Raw genomic sequence first — 15,092 nt, forward strand, 5'->3', positions numbered from 1 at the left:
TACCTTTTAAATATATATTTTATCATAATTTTATTAAACCATTCCTTAACATAGTGTTGCTTCATTTTTGTTAAATTTTCACAAAGAATTTTCCAGTTGATGCATGCCTTCTTTGCATCAATAGTATAGGAACTGAAGATCACAACTTTCACCCGAATCAAGAAGTCGCACATTAGCCATATTAGTTTAATGAAAGCAAAATTCCTCCTCCTCCTCAGAGATATACATCAATTTTCATTCTACAGTATAGCAATGCTTTTAATTTTCCACATCAGTTTTATCCTGAGATGGTATTGATTCATCATCGAAGAGCACTGTGTTTGGAATAGTTTGCCCTGTAAGCTACATGCACTTAAAACTTGTTTGAAATCAATTATGGATTCAAATCCACAGTCCCTACATTAAAAAAATGTTCATGTAGTGAAATTGAAGTGCTGCAGGATTCTAGAGAAACCCACCTAATATGGCAATATGTACCAATTTACAGGAAAACAGCTGGTTTGTTCCAAAAATGGTTCTTGTAACAATTTTCCAAAACACAAAGCCACCTTGTTTGCACATGTCAAGAAATGTGCATTTGAATTTTTATTTTGCACAAGTTCTGCAAAAACGAATTTTATTTTGCATCTCATATGTTTGGATAGCTATATGTGAATTGTACGTGGCTGAATATCCACAACTTGAATGGCCATAATGCATGGGTTGCTTGAATACTCAAAAAGAACGCAAAAATGGCTGAAGTACAAATAGAACTATTAAATAGCCAAGTAGATGGTTTTAGAAGCTGAAGCTATGGAGTACATTATTGGAAACCAAATTTTGCACTTCAAATCTCAGGGCATTACATCTGATCTGGAGATTGGTTGTCTGGACAACAGGCACACAAAAGAGAAAATGGTTTAATTCATATAAAAAAATCCAAAAGGTTTTCAAAATTAGTGTAGCAGTTAGTGCAATGGTGCTACAGTACCAACAACCAGGGTTCAAATCTGGCACTATCTGTAAATATTTTGTACATTCTCCCAGTGTCTGCATGGGTTTCCTCCAGGTGCTCTGGTTTCCTCCCTCTCTTGAAAATGTACTGGGTGTAGGTTAATTAAATGTAATTTGGCAGAATGGGCTCGAGGGTCGAAAGGGCCTGTTGTTGTGCTGTATGTCGAAATTTTAAAATGTATAATGGCAAACTGTAAACAGGGTCCATGAACAAGAAACCAAGATGAATGTTCATTGAAATATGGCATAGTTTGAGTTGAATGCAAGTACTTGCAAAGACTGCTTTATTTAAATGCAGCATGTTAAATTGGTTCTATTCACATGCTGTTCTTGTGGTAAGATAAACATAGATTGTAAAACAAATTTTACACACAAAAATTATTAGTTATCTGAAGTGGATCTACCTGATGGTAGCTTAAAAACCACAGCAAAAATATGTAAAATTATCTATTTTAATTCTATTTATCTAACTATTTTTTGAGACATACAGGATGGCAACAGGCCATTTCGGCCCCTGAGTCTGTGCTGCCCTACACCTCAGTACGTTTTTGAACAGTGGGAGGAAACTGAAACCCCTGGAGGAAAAAAAACATTTTATAGAATGTTGAAAAGATTTTAAAATATTTAAGGTCAATTATTTTGAAACATGATGCTTGATGTTTTAAAAATAAGCATGCCAAAGATCATATGTTTCACATTAAAGCATCGACAGTCACCTTTTAATGGATCTTGGAGGCCAAATAGTGTTACAACTAATATGAGTTGTTTTCCTGAAGTTGCAAACAATTTGAAAACATCCGTCAAGTAAATAAGATGGGCTAACAGAAAAACCTTTGAAATCAAACACGAACAAGTTAGAAGCTAATCTAAAGTACAGAATATAAAAAATCATCCCATCTCATTTCAAGCCTCATAACATCCCCATGTTGGATATTGAGGAAAATCATTGCTGGGTTAGCGCATCATCCTTTTCAAGAAATTTTAACAAATGGGACCAGATTTTCCTGTAGAAGTCAACCAAAAAATACTTTAACAATGGCCAATCAGCTTTCCATGACTGACAAAAGATTGATAGCCCATACAAAATCAGATGAAATTCAAGTGTCTTCCTGGTTTGTAATTTACTACTTATAAGAATGTATAAATTTATACTGTTGTCTTTAATTTTACACATTTCAGTGAAGCTACAGTGAAATATTCTTTTTAAAAAATTAATCACAAATTCAATTTTAACAACAAACAGATCCTACTTATTTTCTTTTAAACATTCGAGAAAAGAAACACTCTGAAACTACCCGAATCACCAAATCTATCTAGTGGTACAAGTTAGTTTCTGATAGTCGTGGATATGATGCAGTTCATGTGGAGCATTTAATTTTGGTCAACACTCATTTCCACTTTGCCTGCTGCTTCACATTTAGATTTTGTGGCAATTTGGAAAGGACTGTTGAATAAATTTAAAGTCAGAGCATTAAACATCTAAATTCGCAATTTGAAACATATAGAACCCAATTAAAAATGGATGAGGTAAGGATCAGTGGTACACATCCATTGTACCACTAATGCCTGCCACATAATGACAAAAACTTAAGCATTCTTGCTTCAGAGGATGTTATCTGTTTCTTGAGGAATAGTTTTTATTTACGCAGTTTTTTTTTTAAACCATCTTCATAGTCATTGAAATGTGTTCAATATTATAATGAAGGAAACGTGAAATATCCCAATAAATTCATTCCTCAACCAAGAACAACCTCTTCACTATTTTATCACTTTTTAATTTTAGAGATGAGGCATCGTAACAAGCCCTTCTGACCTATGAGCCCTGTGCCGTTCCAATACACTAATTAACCTACAAATCGCGAACGTTTTTGGAGGGTGGGAGGAAAGCGGAACCTCTGTAGGAAACCCATGTAGAATGAGGGTAGTTTTCACTGTCATAACGCCCATTTCATCAATTGGCGAAGGGAGAGACCCTTCCCCTCACTCGATCCATGCTAATCATCAAACATCTGTTTACACAAATTTCATTTTCTTTCCACATTCCCCTTAATTCCTTTTATATGCTACCATTTCCCAACATTACTGGGGCAATTAAAGGTGGCAAATAAATTTAACAACCTGCATATTTCTGAGATACAATGGAAAACTGGTGTGATCAGAGGAAAATCATACAATAGAATATGCAGAATCCACTTAGGGCACTGAATTTCAGGATTTCAATCAGGTCACTGGAGCTGTGAGAGAGAAGCTCAACAGGCAGCACCATTGTGCCGCCATGATTACACTTCAAAAGGGTGGAAATGAAACATTTAGGATTTGAATAGAAGAGCTTTATAAATGGGGTGGCACAGTTGGCGCAGCAGTTAGCGCAACACCTTTACAACGCCAGCAATCAGGACGGGACCAGGGTTTGAATACTGCACTTTGAAGAGTTTGTACGCTCTCCCCGTGTTTGTGAGGGTTCTTTCTGGGGACTCTGCTTTCCTCCAACCCTTCAAAACGTACCGGTGGCTGTAGGTTAATGTGGTGTAAATTGGGCGACACAGACCCACGGGCCGAAATGGCCTGTTACTGTGCTGTATGTCTAAATTAAACACCATGCATCAACGTGGGAAGTACAGATACTTCTCGCCAGATGGTTCCAAGTTCCTCTCCAAACATTTGGGCACAAGTAATTCTGACAACTCCATAGTAAAATGCACAGTGTCACAGTGCTTCATGCAAATACAAAACCATCAAAGGACGATATGGTAGAAACCACTGATTCAAAATTACCAATGGTGACCGATCCCACATTTTTATCAGATGGAATTGTCTTTTTGTGGACTGATCCAATCTTGACGCCACTTTTGTTCAATCGGAGCACTGTAAATGCCCTCTGGGCACGAAAAGGATGATGTGCTAACCCAGCAATGATTTTCCACGTCTCTGTTGGCCTGATGATACTTTGTGTGGTCAGTACTTCTCTTTTCTCCACACCCCATGCAGTCAGTCACTTTTAAACATTTACTTATCTGGAAATGAGGATTATTATCTTTTATTTTTTACTGGCAGCCATGTTAAATTATGAAGAGCTCCAGCCATGCGAGCAGAAGGGCCCAATGCTGCAGATGACGAGCTGAGTGTCAAATGAAACTCCCTCTGCCCTGGTAATACAGGTGAAATTAGAGCAGACTTCTTCTGGACATTGTTGAATAAAGATCCTGTCGTAGTCTGAGTGGATTCTTTCGGGAAAGTTTTACAAATGTAATCATTGGCTATTAAAATAAAATAGCATTTCATGAATTGGTATCTGGTATTATACAGCAAAGATTTTGCTAAAATCTATCTTGTTGGGTAGTTTCTCATTCAATCTCACAATGATATGCTCTGTTCAACATAAGGTAAATGTGCAATTTATTCAAATTCATGATTGAAGACCTTTAATTTCCAGGTATTTTATATTTCTAGTTTTTTTGATGTTTCTGCACTAAACTATAAGGCCATGACAACAGGTGATTTGCAACCAGGTATGGTCCGACCTAGGAGGGGAGGCAGGCCCCTCCAGCCCGGGTAAGAAACCTGCATAGGAGAAGGCCACTCCGATATAAAACCTACGACCCAAGGACCTCGCTGCCACGTCCCAGCTTGCTCGGCCACGGCACACGAACCATGGGCGTAAAGGGTGGGGCCAGTGCTGTGCACACTGCACTCCACCTAAAAGCTCCTTTGCACAGGCCCGATGACAGGTCCACGTCCTCCCCGTCAAAAGAAACCGCAGAGCCCACCTCACTGACAAAAAACAAAGGAGGAAAAACCCAACACCAACCAACCAATTTTCCCTTGCAACCGCTGCAACCGTGTCTGCCTGTCCCGCATCGGACTTGTCAGCCACAAACGAGCCTGCAGCTGACGAGGACATTTACCCCCTCCATAAATCTTCGTCCACGAAGCCAAGCCAAAGAAGATAAGGGGATCATTTAAATCTATTTTTGCTTATTTGGGCACTTCCTGCTTTTCCACTTTTAGCTATTTCCTCCAGGACTGCATTCAAAGTGACAGTCATTGTGTGAAGAAATATTTGTTATCAATGTTATATTTTCCTCTCACTAGTTTAAAATTCATTACACTTTATCCAAATTAAACTAAAATTATGTTCCTAACATGTATTGTTTTTACTTAATGTAAAAGATTTCTTGGCATTATCCAGAAAAAGAAATTCTGGGTAACATTCCTTCTTTGACCACTTTTAAAGAAAATGGCTGATCATTTGTCTCGTGTTTTTTTTTTCTTCAACAAAAACTTCAGAGATAATTTATCTATCGCTTTTCCTCAAATTTCCAGCAATTCCAACAGAGGAAACAACTCAAAGAACGTAATGGACTCTGCATTATCCTCTTTAACTATCGAATGGCTCATTCGGAAGCAGGAATGTCTAGCATGTAATGCATTCTCAGCGAAAGAGTGGTGGACCAAGAACACCAAAGGAGCATTAGATTGAATGACAAGTCACAAGATGGAAGTACAGCAAAACAGAAGCGTTTTCACACTTCTAACGCTTACCTTTCTTACTATCTGTTTTCACACAAGGCTGAACATCCTCTGACTTGAAAATTTCATCTGGAATATCTATAATCAATGATGAATGTACAATTAGTTCAGGCTATTAAGAATGCAATAAAAATTCATAACACCCAAATATTCTGCAATAAAAAATGTGCATACCAGAAGACAACCTTCCTTTAAAGTTAGTAATATGAACTGAAGTTCTAACTGTTGATAAACATAAAAATTGCAGATGCTGGAATCTTGACCAATGAGTTGCAGGAGGACCTCAGTGGGTTTGGGGCATTGATTCGATAAAGCATCGAGTCTCAATAAAGTCTCCTGACCCAAAATTTTGACTGACTATTTTCGTTCATGGATACTGCGTGACCTGCTGAATTTCTCCAGAAGTCTATTGTTTGCAAAAGGCAAGTCATATTTACAGCCAATCGGTCATTTCGCAATGGATGAACGATTGAAAAAAAGTTATAAATCATGTCAGAAATGACACCCATTGGATTAATGAACATACTAAAATAAATGTAAAATTTAGATTTTTCTACTTCATTTTCCTATTGATGTTTACTTTATATCGTAAACGTTTCATCGCATCATTGTATCGATGCAAATAATAGCATCCAAATTTAATATTAAAGTAGATCGTTGCACCAAATCCTCACATACGAGGAATATAATAAGCAGAGGGAAGAGGTTTCTTCTTTGGAGCTGACAGTAGCTTGTGGTCATTTTTAATTTAAAATTTGCAGTCAGAACTGGATTGAAGTGATGAGGGATTTTGGATGTTAGGAGAGAAGATTTATTTTCAAGAGTTTCACCATGAATACTTGTCTTGCCAAATCGATGAAAAACTGGAGCTCAGCCTCCTAGTGCAAGCAAATACATGCATTGTCTGTATAATGCAGTTTGACTATTGATGTTTGATTTTGAAATGTAGTTGACATAGGTTTAAGTTTTTCCCCATTAGGTCTAAAAGTTAGTGGGAAGTATATGTTGGAGGTGAGATGGAGCACTGGCACAATTAAAAAAAGATCACAAGTTTTGACTCTGTTACACACCCATTGTTTGAGAACATGGGTTCCACACCATCGTGAAACAATTATAAAAAGGAGACAAATTTCCCTGGGCAGCCAAAGGTGAGTTAAGTTCTGCAGTCTCTTCTGGATGATGGAGGTCACACATTATGGCTGTCACAAACATTTATTAAAACACCCAAGATGAGTTTTGTTTCGCAGAACTGGAATATGCAGACTTCATAGCACAAACACTGCTTGCAAAATAAAAACCAACTTTTCTCTTTAAAAAAAACTTCGACCTGACTTTTTTCCCCCACAGTCAGTTGGGTCTAATATAGTCTCCAATCTATTGGCCAATCTTTATGAAATGTGCATCTGTGAATGTGACAATCTAAACCAAATCTATCCATACTTAGATTGTACTCACAGACACCAAGAGGAACAACTGAATAATAGAAACATGATACATGACTGATGTTCAACTTTATGAATAAAGGTCTATCTCTTGCTGTTCGCACTCAGGTAATTCAACAATGAACTGAAACATATTCCTCTTTGATCTCATGCTCACTTCCATACCTAGCCATTTTACCAACAAAGATGTTATTAAAATTAAGTAATTCTCATTATTTCAGTCTTAACTCTTAAAAAAAAATTAACTCTTGTGTGACTTTGATGAAAATGGGTAAGAATTTATTGGTGCAATTACAAACTTCAAGAAGCAGCTGAAAGTGCATTACATATATACAATTACGAGCTCCCATTTCATTTTAGTGTGACTGTCACTTTAAGGGTTAACAAATCAAGCTGCAACCATTCACAGTTTTGGAGAGACTGGGATGGCAACAATTCTTACAAGATGCATCGACTTCGCTACTTTGAAGAGAAGAGAGGAAATGTGTTGCTTTTACAGGTGGAGTCATGTGACCAACATTAAAGGATCAGCACACTTGGAGATCAGCAGCCATCTGAAGGAACATTGTGCTGGAGTGACGCTGTGTGAAATGGACAATTTGGCTGATCCTCCCTGTCAGGGAATTATTGAACCCGACTGTGTCCAAAGGAAAGGTCATTTTGAAGGGGACTTATTGAACCACACAGTGACCAAGAGAAAGGTCGGTTCGACTGACTGTGGCAGGGTCTTTGGAAACATAGTGGAAGTCACACATTTAATTTCCCCTTGTCAAGGAAAAGGGAGTTGTGACAACAATTTGTCAGAAAGGACATTTCTCTGGAAGCAACTCAACAAGAATTCATGAGTCTTCAGCAGTTTGGTCACTTCATCTCTTCCATCTCCTTTGTGATTACTTCAGGGCATCAGTTCAAAAGTCAAGTTTCAGCACTGGATTTCAAAGACTGACTTTGGAATTACTTCCCAGAATTGTGCCAAGCTGTAACAGTTTGGGTATCCCATACACACACAAACACACATAACTATATTCATGCATAGTTGGAGTTTTGTAACTTGTGTTATGGCATTAGTAGCCATAAATAAAAGGGGTTTTAAAAAAATAACACTGTCCTGGTGAATTTCTGTTGCTGCTGGTCTGCGACGTAACAATACAAATTGAGAAAATGACACAATATGTTTAAAATAAGTTAGATTTCTGATGTTATTTGGTCCAGTTATCTTTCAGCAGCTCATTGAAGTCACACTTTTTAAAAAAAAAATACTTTAAAAATAGATCCTGATACACTCTTCAAGTAGAGGCATATGTATAGTTCAGAAAACATTGGCATTTCCATTCTCCAATTTCCAAAGTACCCTGTTACACTCACCAGGATGTGTATGCACATTTGGAACCACAGCACTGGATTTTTCGGTCAATGGTTTGGAGTCAATTGAGAATTAGAACTAACCTTGCGATTTTAATATCACCTTCGAACTCTGAAGATAATCCACTCCGTTGAATGATTGAGAACACAGTTCCTGCTGCAACGACATGCACAACAAATTGAAGGAAAACACAGAAAAAATCTTGTTGAAAAAGTGGTGTGAAATTTTAAGTTTCACAGTTGCTTTTACAGATTAGGTGGTTGGGAGCTTGAGACTTAAGCAACATGGTTAGGATACTCGGCATTCCTGCAGAGCCACAGTGGCAGCAAAATTGCAGCAATGCTGAGAGAAGAGCAGGAAGTAATATTAAACATGGGGATGGCAATCTGAGCAAGCACCAAATATAATTTCCAATGACGCCAACATTCTTTTCAATAGCAAATTTTCCAAATATTTATGGTTACACGGATCATTTGTAAAACCTTAAGGGCACGTGAAGTGCGTTGTTGCGACAAAGACCATCAAGCGTTTAGACAGGTACTTGGATAGGAAAGGTTTGGAGGGGCATGGGCCCAAATCAAGTCAATGGGATCAGCTCAGGTTGACAACTTGGTCGGCATGGATAAGTTGGGTCAAACTGCCTGTTTCCATGTTATAAATTCTTTGATTTAAGGCAGAAAGAGATGGCAGTGATACCAATAATTCAATAAAAGGCACAAAAACAGTTTCAAATTACTAATTTTCTTCTGAACAATTTTGAGAACACTTACCGGTACTTGTTTTCCCTTTTTCCACTGCATTCTCTTCTCCATCTCATCAGGTGCTGAAAGTTCATTACATTCAGTTTCTTCAGCTGATTCCAGTGCAGATGTTGTCAAAGATTTGGGAAACACTTCAACTGCACTAACAGAGCAATTTGGATATGGTTCCAGATTTGGTAAATCAAAGTCCTATATAAGATTTGGAAATAACTCAATTTTTTTTTCTCTCTCTCAGCAGGTCATAACATTTCTAAGTGTTTTGGTTGGTGAAGCTGACATTTCCACATTTAATACAGTAATCTAAGCTGGTGGAAGCGTTCTAGGAGCCGTAGGTGGTGCCGGTAGAGGACCCATGATTCGGAGCCGAACAGGAGTGTGGGTATGGCTCCTAGAACGCTTCCACCAGCGTTGTCTCCGCTCCATCCTCAACATCCATTGGAGCGCTTACATCCCTAACGTCGAAGTACTCGAGATGGCAGAGGTCAACAGCATCGAGTCCACGCTGCTGAAGATCCAGCTGCGCTGGATGGGTCACGTCTCCAGAATGGAGGACCATCGCCTTCCCAAGATCGTGTTATATGGCGAGCTCTCCACTGGCCACCGTGACAGAGGTGCACCAAAGAAAAGGTACAAGGACTGCCTAAAGAAATCTCTTGGTGCCTGCCACATTGACCACCGCCAGTGGGCTGATAACGCCTCAAACCGTGCATCTTGGCGCCTCACAGTTTGGCGGGCAGCAACCTCCTTTGAAGAAGACCGCAGAGCCCACCTCACTGACAAAAGGCAAAGGAGGAAAAACCCAACACCCAACCCCAACCAACCAATTTTCCCCTGCAACCGCTGCAACTGTGTCTGCCTGTCCTGCATCGGACTTGTCAGCCACAAACGAGCCTGCAGCTGACGTGGACTTTTTACCCCCTCCATAAATCTTCGTCCGCGAAGCCAAGCCAAAGAAGAAACAGTAATCTAAACTTTGGGATAACTGGCTAGTTGCAAACATGTTGTGTCAAACATTTCAAGCTGGAGTGAGGACTTGATACAATATGCCATTTAGGATAGAGATCCTGTTATTCCATACATAATAGTATTTTACTTTGTACATGAACATTAGATCCATATGTTGAGTGATTAGGAGCACTGATAATCATCTATGTTTACCAAATAATCTTTCCATTTCTAACTCAAAGTCAAGATGGGATGTTCGTTGATAATTGCTGCCATCATGCTCTCCCTTAGGGGATAAAATAGAAAACAATTGTCCAGTCCTTTCTTCCTCCCGAACCTTCAATTAAGTGGGGCCCTGCACTAAATTTCTTGACAATCTTGCTAAATTATAATCATTAACAACCTTCCCTTTGGAGTAGATAGGGTTAATTGGGACTAATATCAGCAAGTACAAAAGTTGAACACAACGGCCAAAGGGCTTACTATTGTGTGATATGACTCCAGGAGTTCACTGTCTCGATTGCCCAGCACAGTTCTGGGAGTACCTTTTCCCAGAGTACAATTTCCTCTACCCCCACCCAAAAAGCAATTTTTAAAAGATACAACCCTCCTTTCCCAGTACCGAGAAAACAGATATCTGCACTCCACTAATGTTTGCCCCTCCTCTACAGTCTATTTTCAAATTCCCACTTCCTTTTCTCAGCTGAAGTTGTTCTTTCCATCATAATTCCTGCTTTGAACAAATTCACACGTGGAGGAAATTTTAGTTTCTCACAGCAGTAATTCCTCCTTCCTTCTTCCAGAGTTGGTCCCATCATGACAGAAAAATATTCTTGCAGCTTTCGATTAAAAGCAACTCAGCAGCATCCCTTGTTGAACACAGTGCAAATATTCAATCCCTGCTGACAACTGCAATTATGCTCTTCCCAAGAGATGGAGTTTGGTTCTCACAGTGCAGTTCATCACTTTTATGGTCAATATAATAATAACCACCTCTTTCCTATCCACTCTTCGCACCTCCCTCCTTACCCATCTCCTCATTCAACCTTCTGTTCCAGTGCAACCCCCCTTTTATTGTTCCTACTTCACCTCATCTTCTTCTGCTTAATTGTGTTCATCCATTTCTACAATATCAAAAACATCCAATTGCTACTCCCTCTTCCCCCAATATCTCCGATTTCTTTCACAAGGTTCTGTGGTTCCAATGTCATCTGATTTGCTCAACCTGACACTGGACTCACTTGTGTAACAGAGAGCACTGCTGGTTATAATTGAAAAGCACACAGAAACTAAATGAATCACTACATTTCATGGATACATGAACAAAATTCTTTCACCTGTTTATTGTTCCCACTTGATGAGATGGTTACATTTTTGTGGTCTCTTTCTGCAATGGAGGATTTAGGTTTTTTTGCAAGTGACATTGTTGTAGACTCCATTTTAAATGGCATAATTTTCAAGTACCTGGAAATTGGATTAAATTGCCTGAATCCCTAGACAGAACCAGAAAGGAGTTATAAGCAAACGATTAAAAATAATTCAGTTATTTGAGCTCAATAATCTTGAGCCCTAATCAGTTTGAGAACCAACTTTTTCCCTTGAACTCATTTTAAAATCAACACAAATGATTTCATGGTTATCTTTCAAAGCAGTAATACAGTACAACTCTAATTATCCGAAATCAAATTATCCAAAATCCTCATTTATCCAAAAATTTTTTGGACTTGGAAGTGACATCTGTTCACCTCCGAAAAATTTTGGATAAATGAGGATATCCAAATCAGAAATCGTCATTTATCCAAAATTTTTTTGGAGCCAAACTGACCTCACAGGTTGGAAATAAAAATCACCTGACATGAAATTAAAAGGACGATTGCCCTCGTTTCAGTTAACTCCCTACCCTCTCTCTTCCATTTCTTCTTTACCTTCCCCTATTATCTTTTCTCTACAACTCTCCCTCTCAAATTGTGAGCCACTGCCTCTCAGTCGCAAGCGGTCAGAATAAATCCCTTGCCCTGGTGTCATCAAGGAGAGTGGTCTCCCGGGTAGGAGCGGGACCTTAAGCTCAGTGGTGTTCCCTCCCGTTCCCTCCTAGGCACACAGGAGCTTCCGACACCAACCCCAAATCCTCCCCTCAGCCTACTACTGCACACTGGACTCCCCAGTATGCGTGTGCGGTAGGCCGAGGAGAGGGTTCGGAGCCAGGAGCTCTGGTGACACTGTGAAACCACGGCATCTGCCGTAGATGTCATGGGTCTCACAGTTCAAAAATATGCAGTGCGGAGGGCTGTGAGGTCAGGGGCACTGCACTTACAGGATTACAAGTGCAGTTTAGAATAAAATACTTTTAAGAAAAAGGAGTTCCTTACCAAATTACCCATTATAATAGTTGTGACTGTACCTTATTGATATTGTTTGTAAAGCAGGGCACAGCATGACCAGCTTTCTTAAGAACGTCATTAATGTAAATATCTTCATCTGTGGAGGTATCGCAAAGGAATAGGTGTAGAACATCATCAATATATCCACAAATCAAGGCTACCAATGGTTGCTTCCCACAAAATCTCAAAAACTGACTTTTAGCAGAAGTGCTCCATTCATCCTATTAAAGGAACATTAATTTTTAAGGTTACTTAATGAATCTGGAGAGGCATCCTGTCTAACACTATAAATCTAAATGCAAAATATTGAGATTGAGAATATGAAGTTACATTTCTTCCAGCGAAACCTGCAATTACACTGAAAGAAGAATTTGCTTCCTGAACACTTTTGGGTGGATTTTGGGCTGTTGATCATGAAAATCATCTTAAAAATTTCCTATCACGTACCTTTTTAAAAAATAACCTATTTTTATCATTTTCAGTCAACTAGAATATTTCCCACAAAGCTAGATGTTTTGTTTAGTCCAAGCATGCCTGGGCATGCACTCAGTGTGGTTCGAAGGTCTGCCAGTGAGGCCGAAGGAAATAGCAAGGAAGACATTTAAAGATTTTGTTGAGCATTTTCTTGGCAACTGCCGAGCACCAACTACATATTTCAAGCACACGAGACATCAAGTGCAACATGTCATTGAAAATTTATTTTCTGCACTTGGACTCACTCCCTGTTGATTTTGATACAGGCAGTGACAAATATGGTGAAAGGTTTCACCAGGACATTGCAACCATAGAAAAGCAGTATCAGGGCATCTTGAATCCATCAATGCCAGCCGACTATTGTTGGACACTGACAGAGAAGCATCAGATGCTGAGTACAAATGAAAAATCAGCAACAAAACATTTTTAGGTCCGTTGAACTAATGCAACGAGCCAGCATCAATATGCAATTAAACAGGCTAAATTCAATAAATGTTAAATTAACATTTCTCCAACTTCCTGCATGATGCTATGCTACGCATGGAGTGTTTGCAAATGATGTCTCACAGGGTGCTTAGATTCCTGAGAATCTCCAAGGAAAACAACATGAAACTGGGGTGTCACTCGAGGTGATGGGAAACATATGGAAGAGAATGGAATGATAAGCATATTGAACCCAGTAAAAAGATGAAAAACAACAAGTATTTATCTTTTATGTTCAGCTTGAAGTTGCCTATCATAATACTTATTATTTTCAGGAAGCAAACCTTTTGAAAAAGATTGTTGTCCAGTGTTATTTAGCACTCCCAAAGCAACAAAATGTCTGAAAGCTTAAATAGCAATGTAACCAAATTAAATTTTATAAAGTTCAACCAAAAGGCTTGAAAGACTTGGTAAAAGAACCATACTCTAAAATTTTCTTAAAAGTAAAACAGAGTTGAGGAAAAATGTGGGGAAGTAATGGCAGAGCAGACAAACATCAATAGATAGGTAGCCTTCAAAGATGGAGAGTTTAATTACACGGATGAAGAAATCCAGGATTACTTGGCTGTAGAGCTAGAACATGGGAAATATATGGAATTAAGGATTGTGAATAGGGTTTAAAAATAAAGGGAGGAATAATTAGAGTAGAATCAATATCCACCAGCATGCTGGTGAATGATTCTTTGACCAAGGTACAGGCAGCAAACCTTTGGATTACAACATTTCTGTAGGTAGAAAGTACACAGCTAAGCAGTGAAACATTTGAAGAGTCAGAGATAAAAAGGTAATAGATTCAGCACCAGACAAATTGAGACAAAGGAAGAGGTGGAAATAAGCAGATTTATTGATGGAGAAGATATTTAAACTGAAACACCATTCTGGGCCAAATACAATATCACTGTTTGCTTCAGACAATTTCCTGGAATAAGAATTTTTTTTTTTTTTTTAAATTTAGACATGGTAAAAGGCCCTTTTGATCAACAAGCCCATGCCACTCAATTAACCTACAACCCCCAGTAGGAGGAAACCTAAGCCCCTGGGGAAACCCCACACAGACAAGGTCCTCACAGACAGTGCAAGATTCAAATCCCAGACTCGATGGCATTGTAACAGTGCTGAGCTATCTGCTACACTAATCGTGCTGTCAATAGGTCAAGAATAAATGGCTCTGTGAATGATAAAAATGATTGTTTCAATTTCTCCCACAATGAATTGTAGTAAATTTTGGCTCATCCAATTATTATTTCGGAGACAGATATGATACTTCCAGAGTCATAAAGCCAAAATAACCATAAAAATGTTTGGCTTCAGACCTTTTCTCCACCTAAACTGTGTACCTATCTGACCCTTTCAAAGAGGTGGAGAGTTAATTCCCATGATCAGTTTTGTAAATGTATGCTCAAGCATGTGCTCGGGCATGAGATAGCAAAATGAAGAGAATCGGAGAACAAATTAGAAATTGGATTTCCCCATTTGAAAAAAACTTTGACCCAAATAGAAAACACTAAAAAACACTAAAAAACATATCTGTGCATACCTCCATTCAAATTATTACCATTGTATTCATAAAACAAACTCATCATTCTGCAATCTCACCAACTGCCAGCACCAATTTAGTTTTGTATCTAGTTGTGTTTTGTTACTTAACTGTGAAACAACTGAATAATGAACAATTATTTACAAATAAATGAATAACTATAAAATGACAGAGTCAAATTTG

General features: G+C 38.6%; 1 protein-coding gene across 6 annotated transcripts in view; it reads right to left on the reverse strand.

The window, feature by feature from the left end:
* The window catches only part of tdrd5 (tudor domain containing 5), a 49,680-nt gene continuing 34,588 nt past the window's right edge, over positions 1 to 15,092 (reverse strand). For 4 of the 6 annotated variants that reach the window (XM_069905173.1, XM_069905172.1, XM_069905176.1 and 1 more), the window contains 6 exons: positions 12,436 to 12,636; positions 11,372 to 11,527; positions 9,099 to 9,278; positions 8,412 to 8,484; positions 5,536 to 5,601; positions 1 to 4,250 (listed from right to left, as the gene is read on the reverse strand). In XM_069905173.1, coding sequence (XP_069761274.1) covers positions 4,024 to 4,250; positions 5,536 to 5,601; positions 8,412 to 8,484; positions 9,099 to 9,278; positions 11,372 to 11,527; positions 12,436 to 12,636 — 903 coding nt within the window. In that variant the 3' untranslated portion in view covers positions 1 to 4,023. The remainder of the gene's footprint in view (positions 4,251 to 5,535; positions 5,602 to 8,411; positions 8,485 to 9,098; positions 9,279 to 11,371; positions 11,528 to 12,435; positions 12,637 to 15,092) is intronic. The other 2 variants (XM_069905175.1, XM_069905174.1) reach the window with 1 other exon arrangement.

Source organism: Narcine bancroftii, chromosome 12, assembly GCF_036971445.1.
Source record: "Narcine bancroftii isolate sNarBan1 chromosome 12, sNarBan1.hap1, whole genome shotgun sequence".
NCBI classification, from domain to species: Eukaryota; Metazoa; Chordata; class Chondrichthyes; order Torpediniformes; family Narcinidae; genus Narcine; species Narcine bancroftii.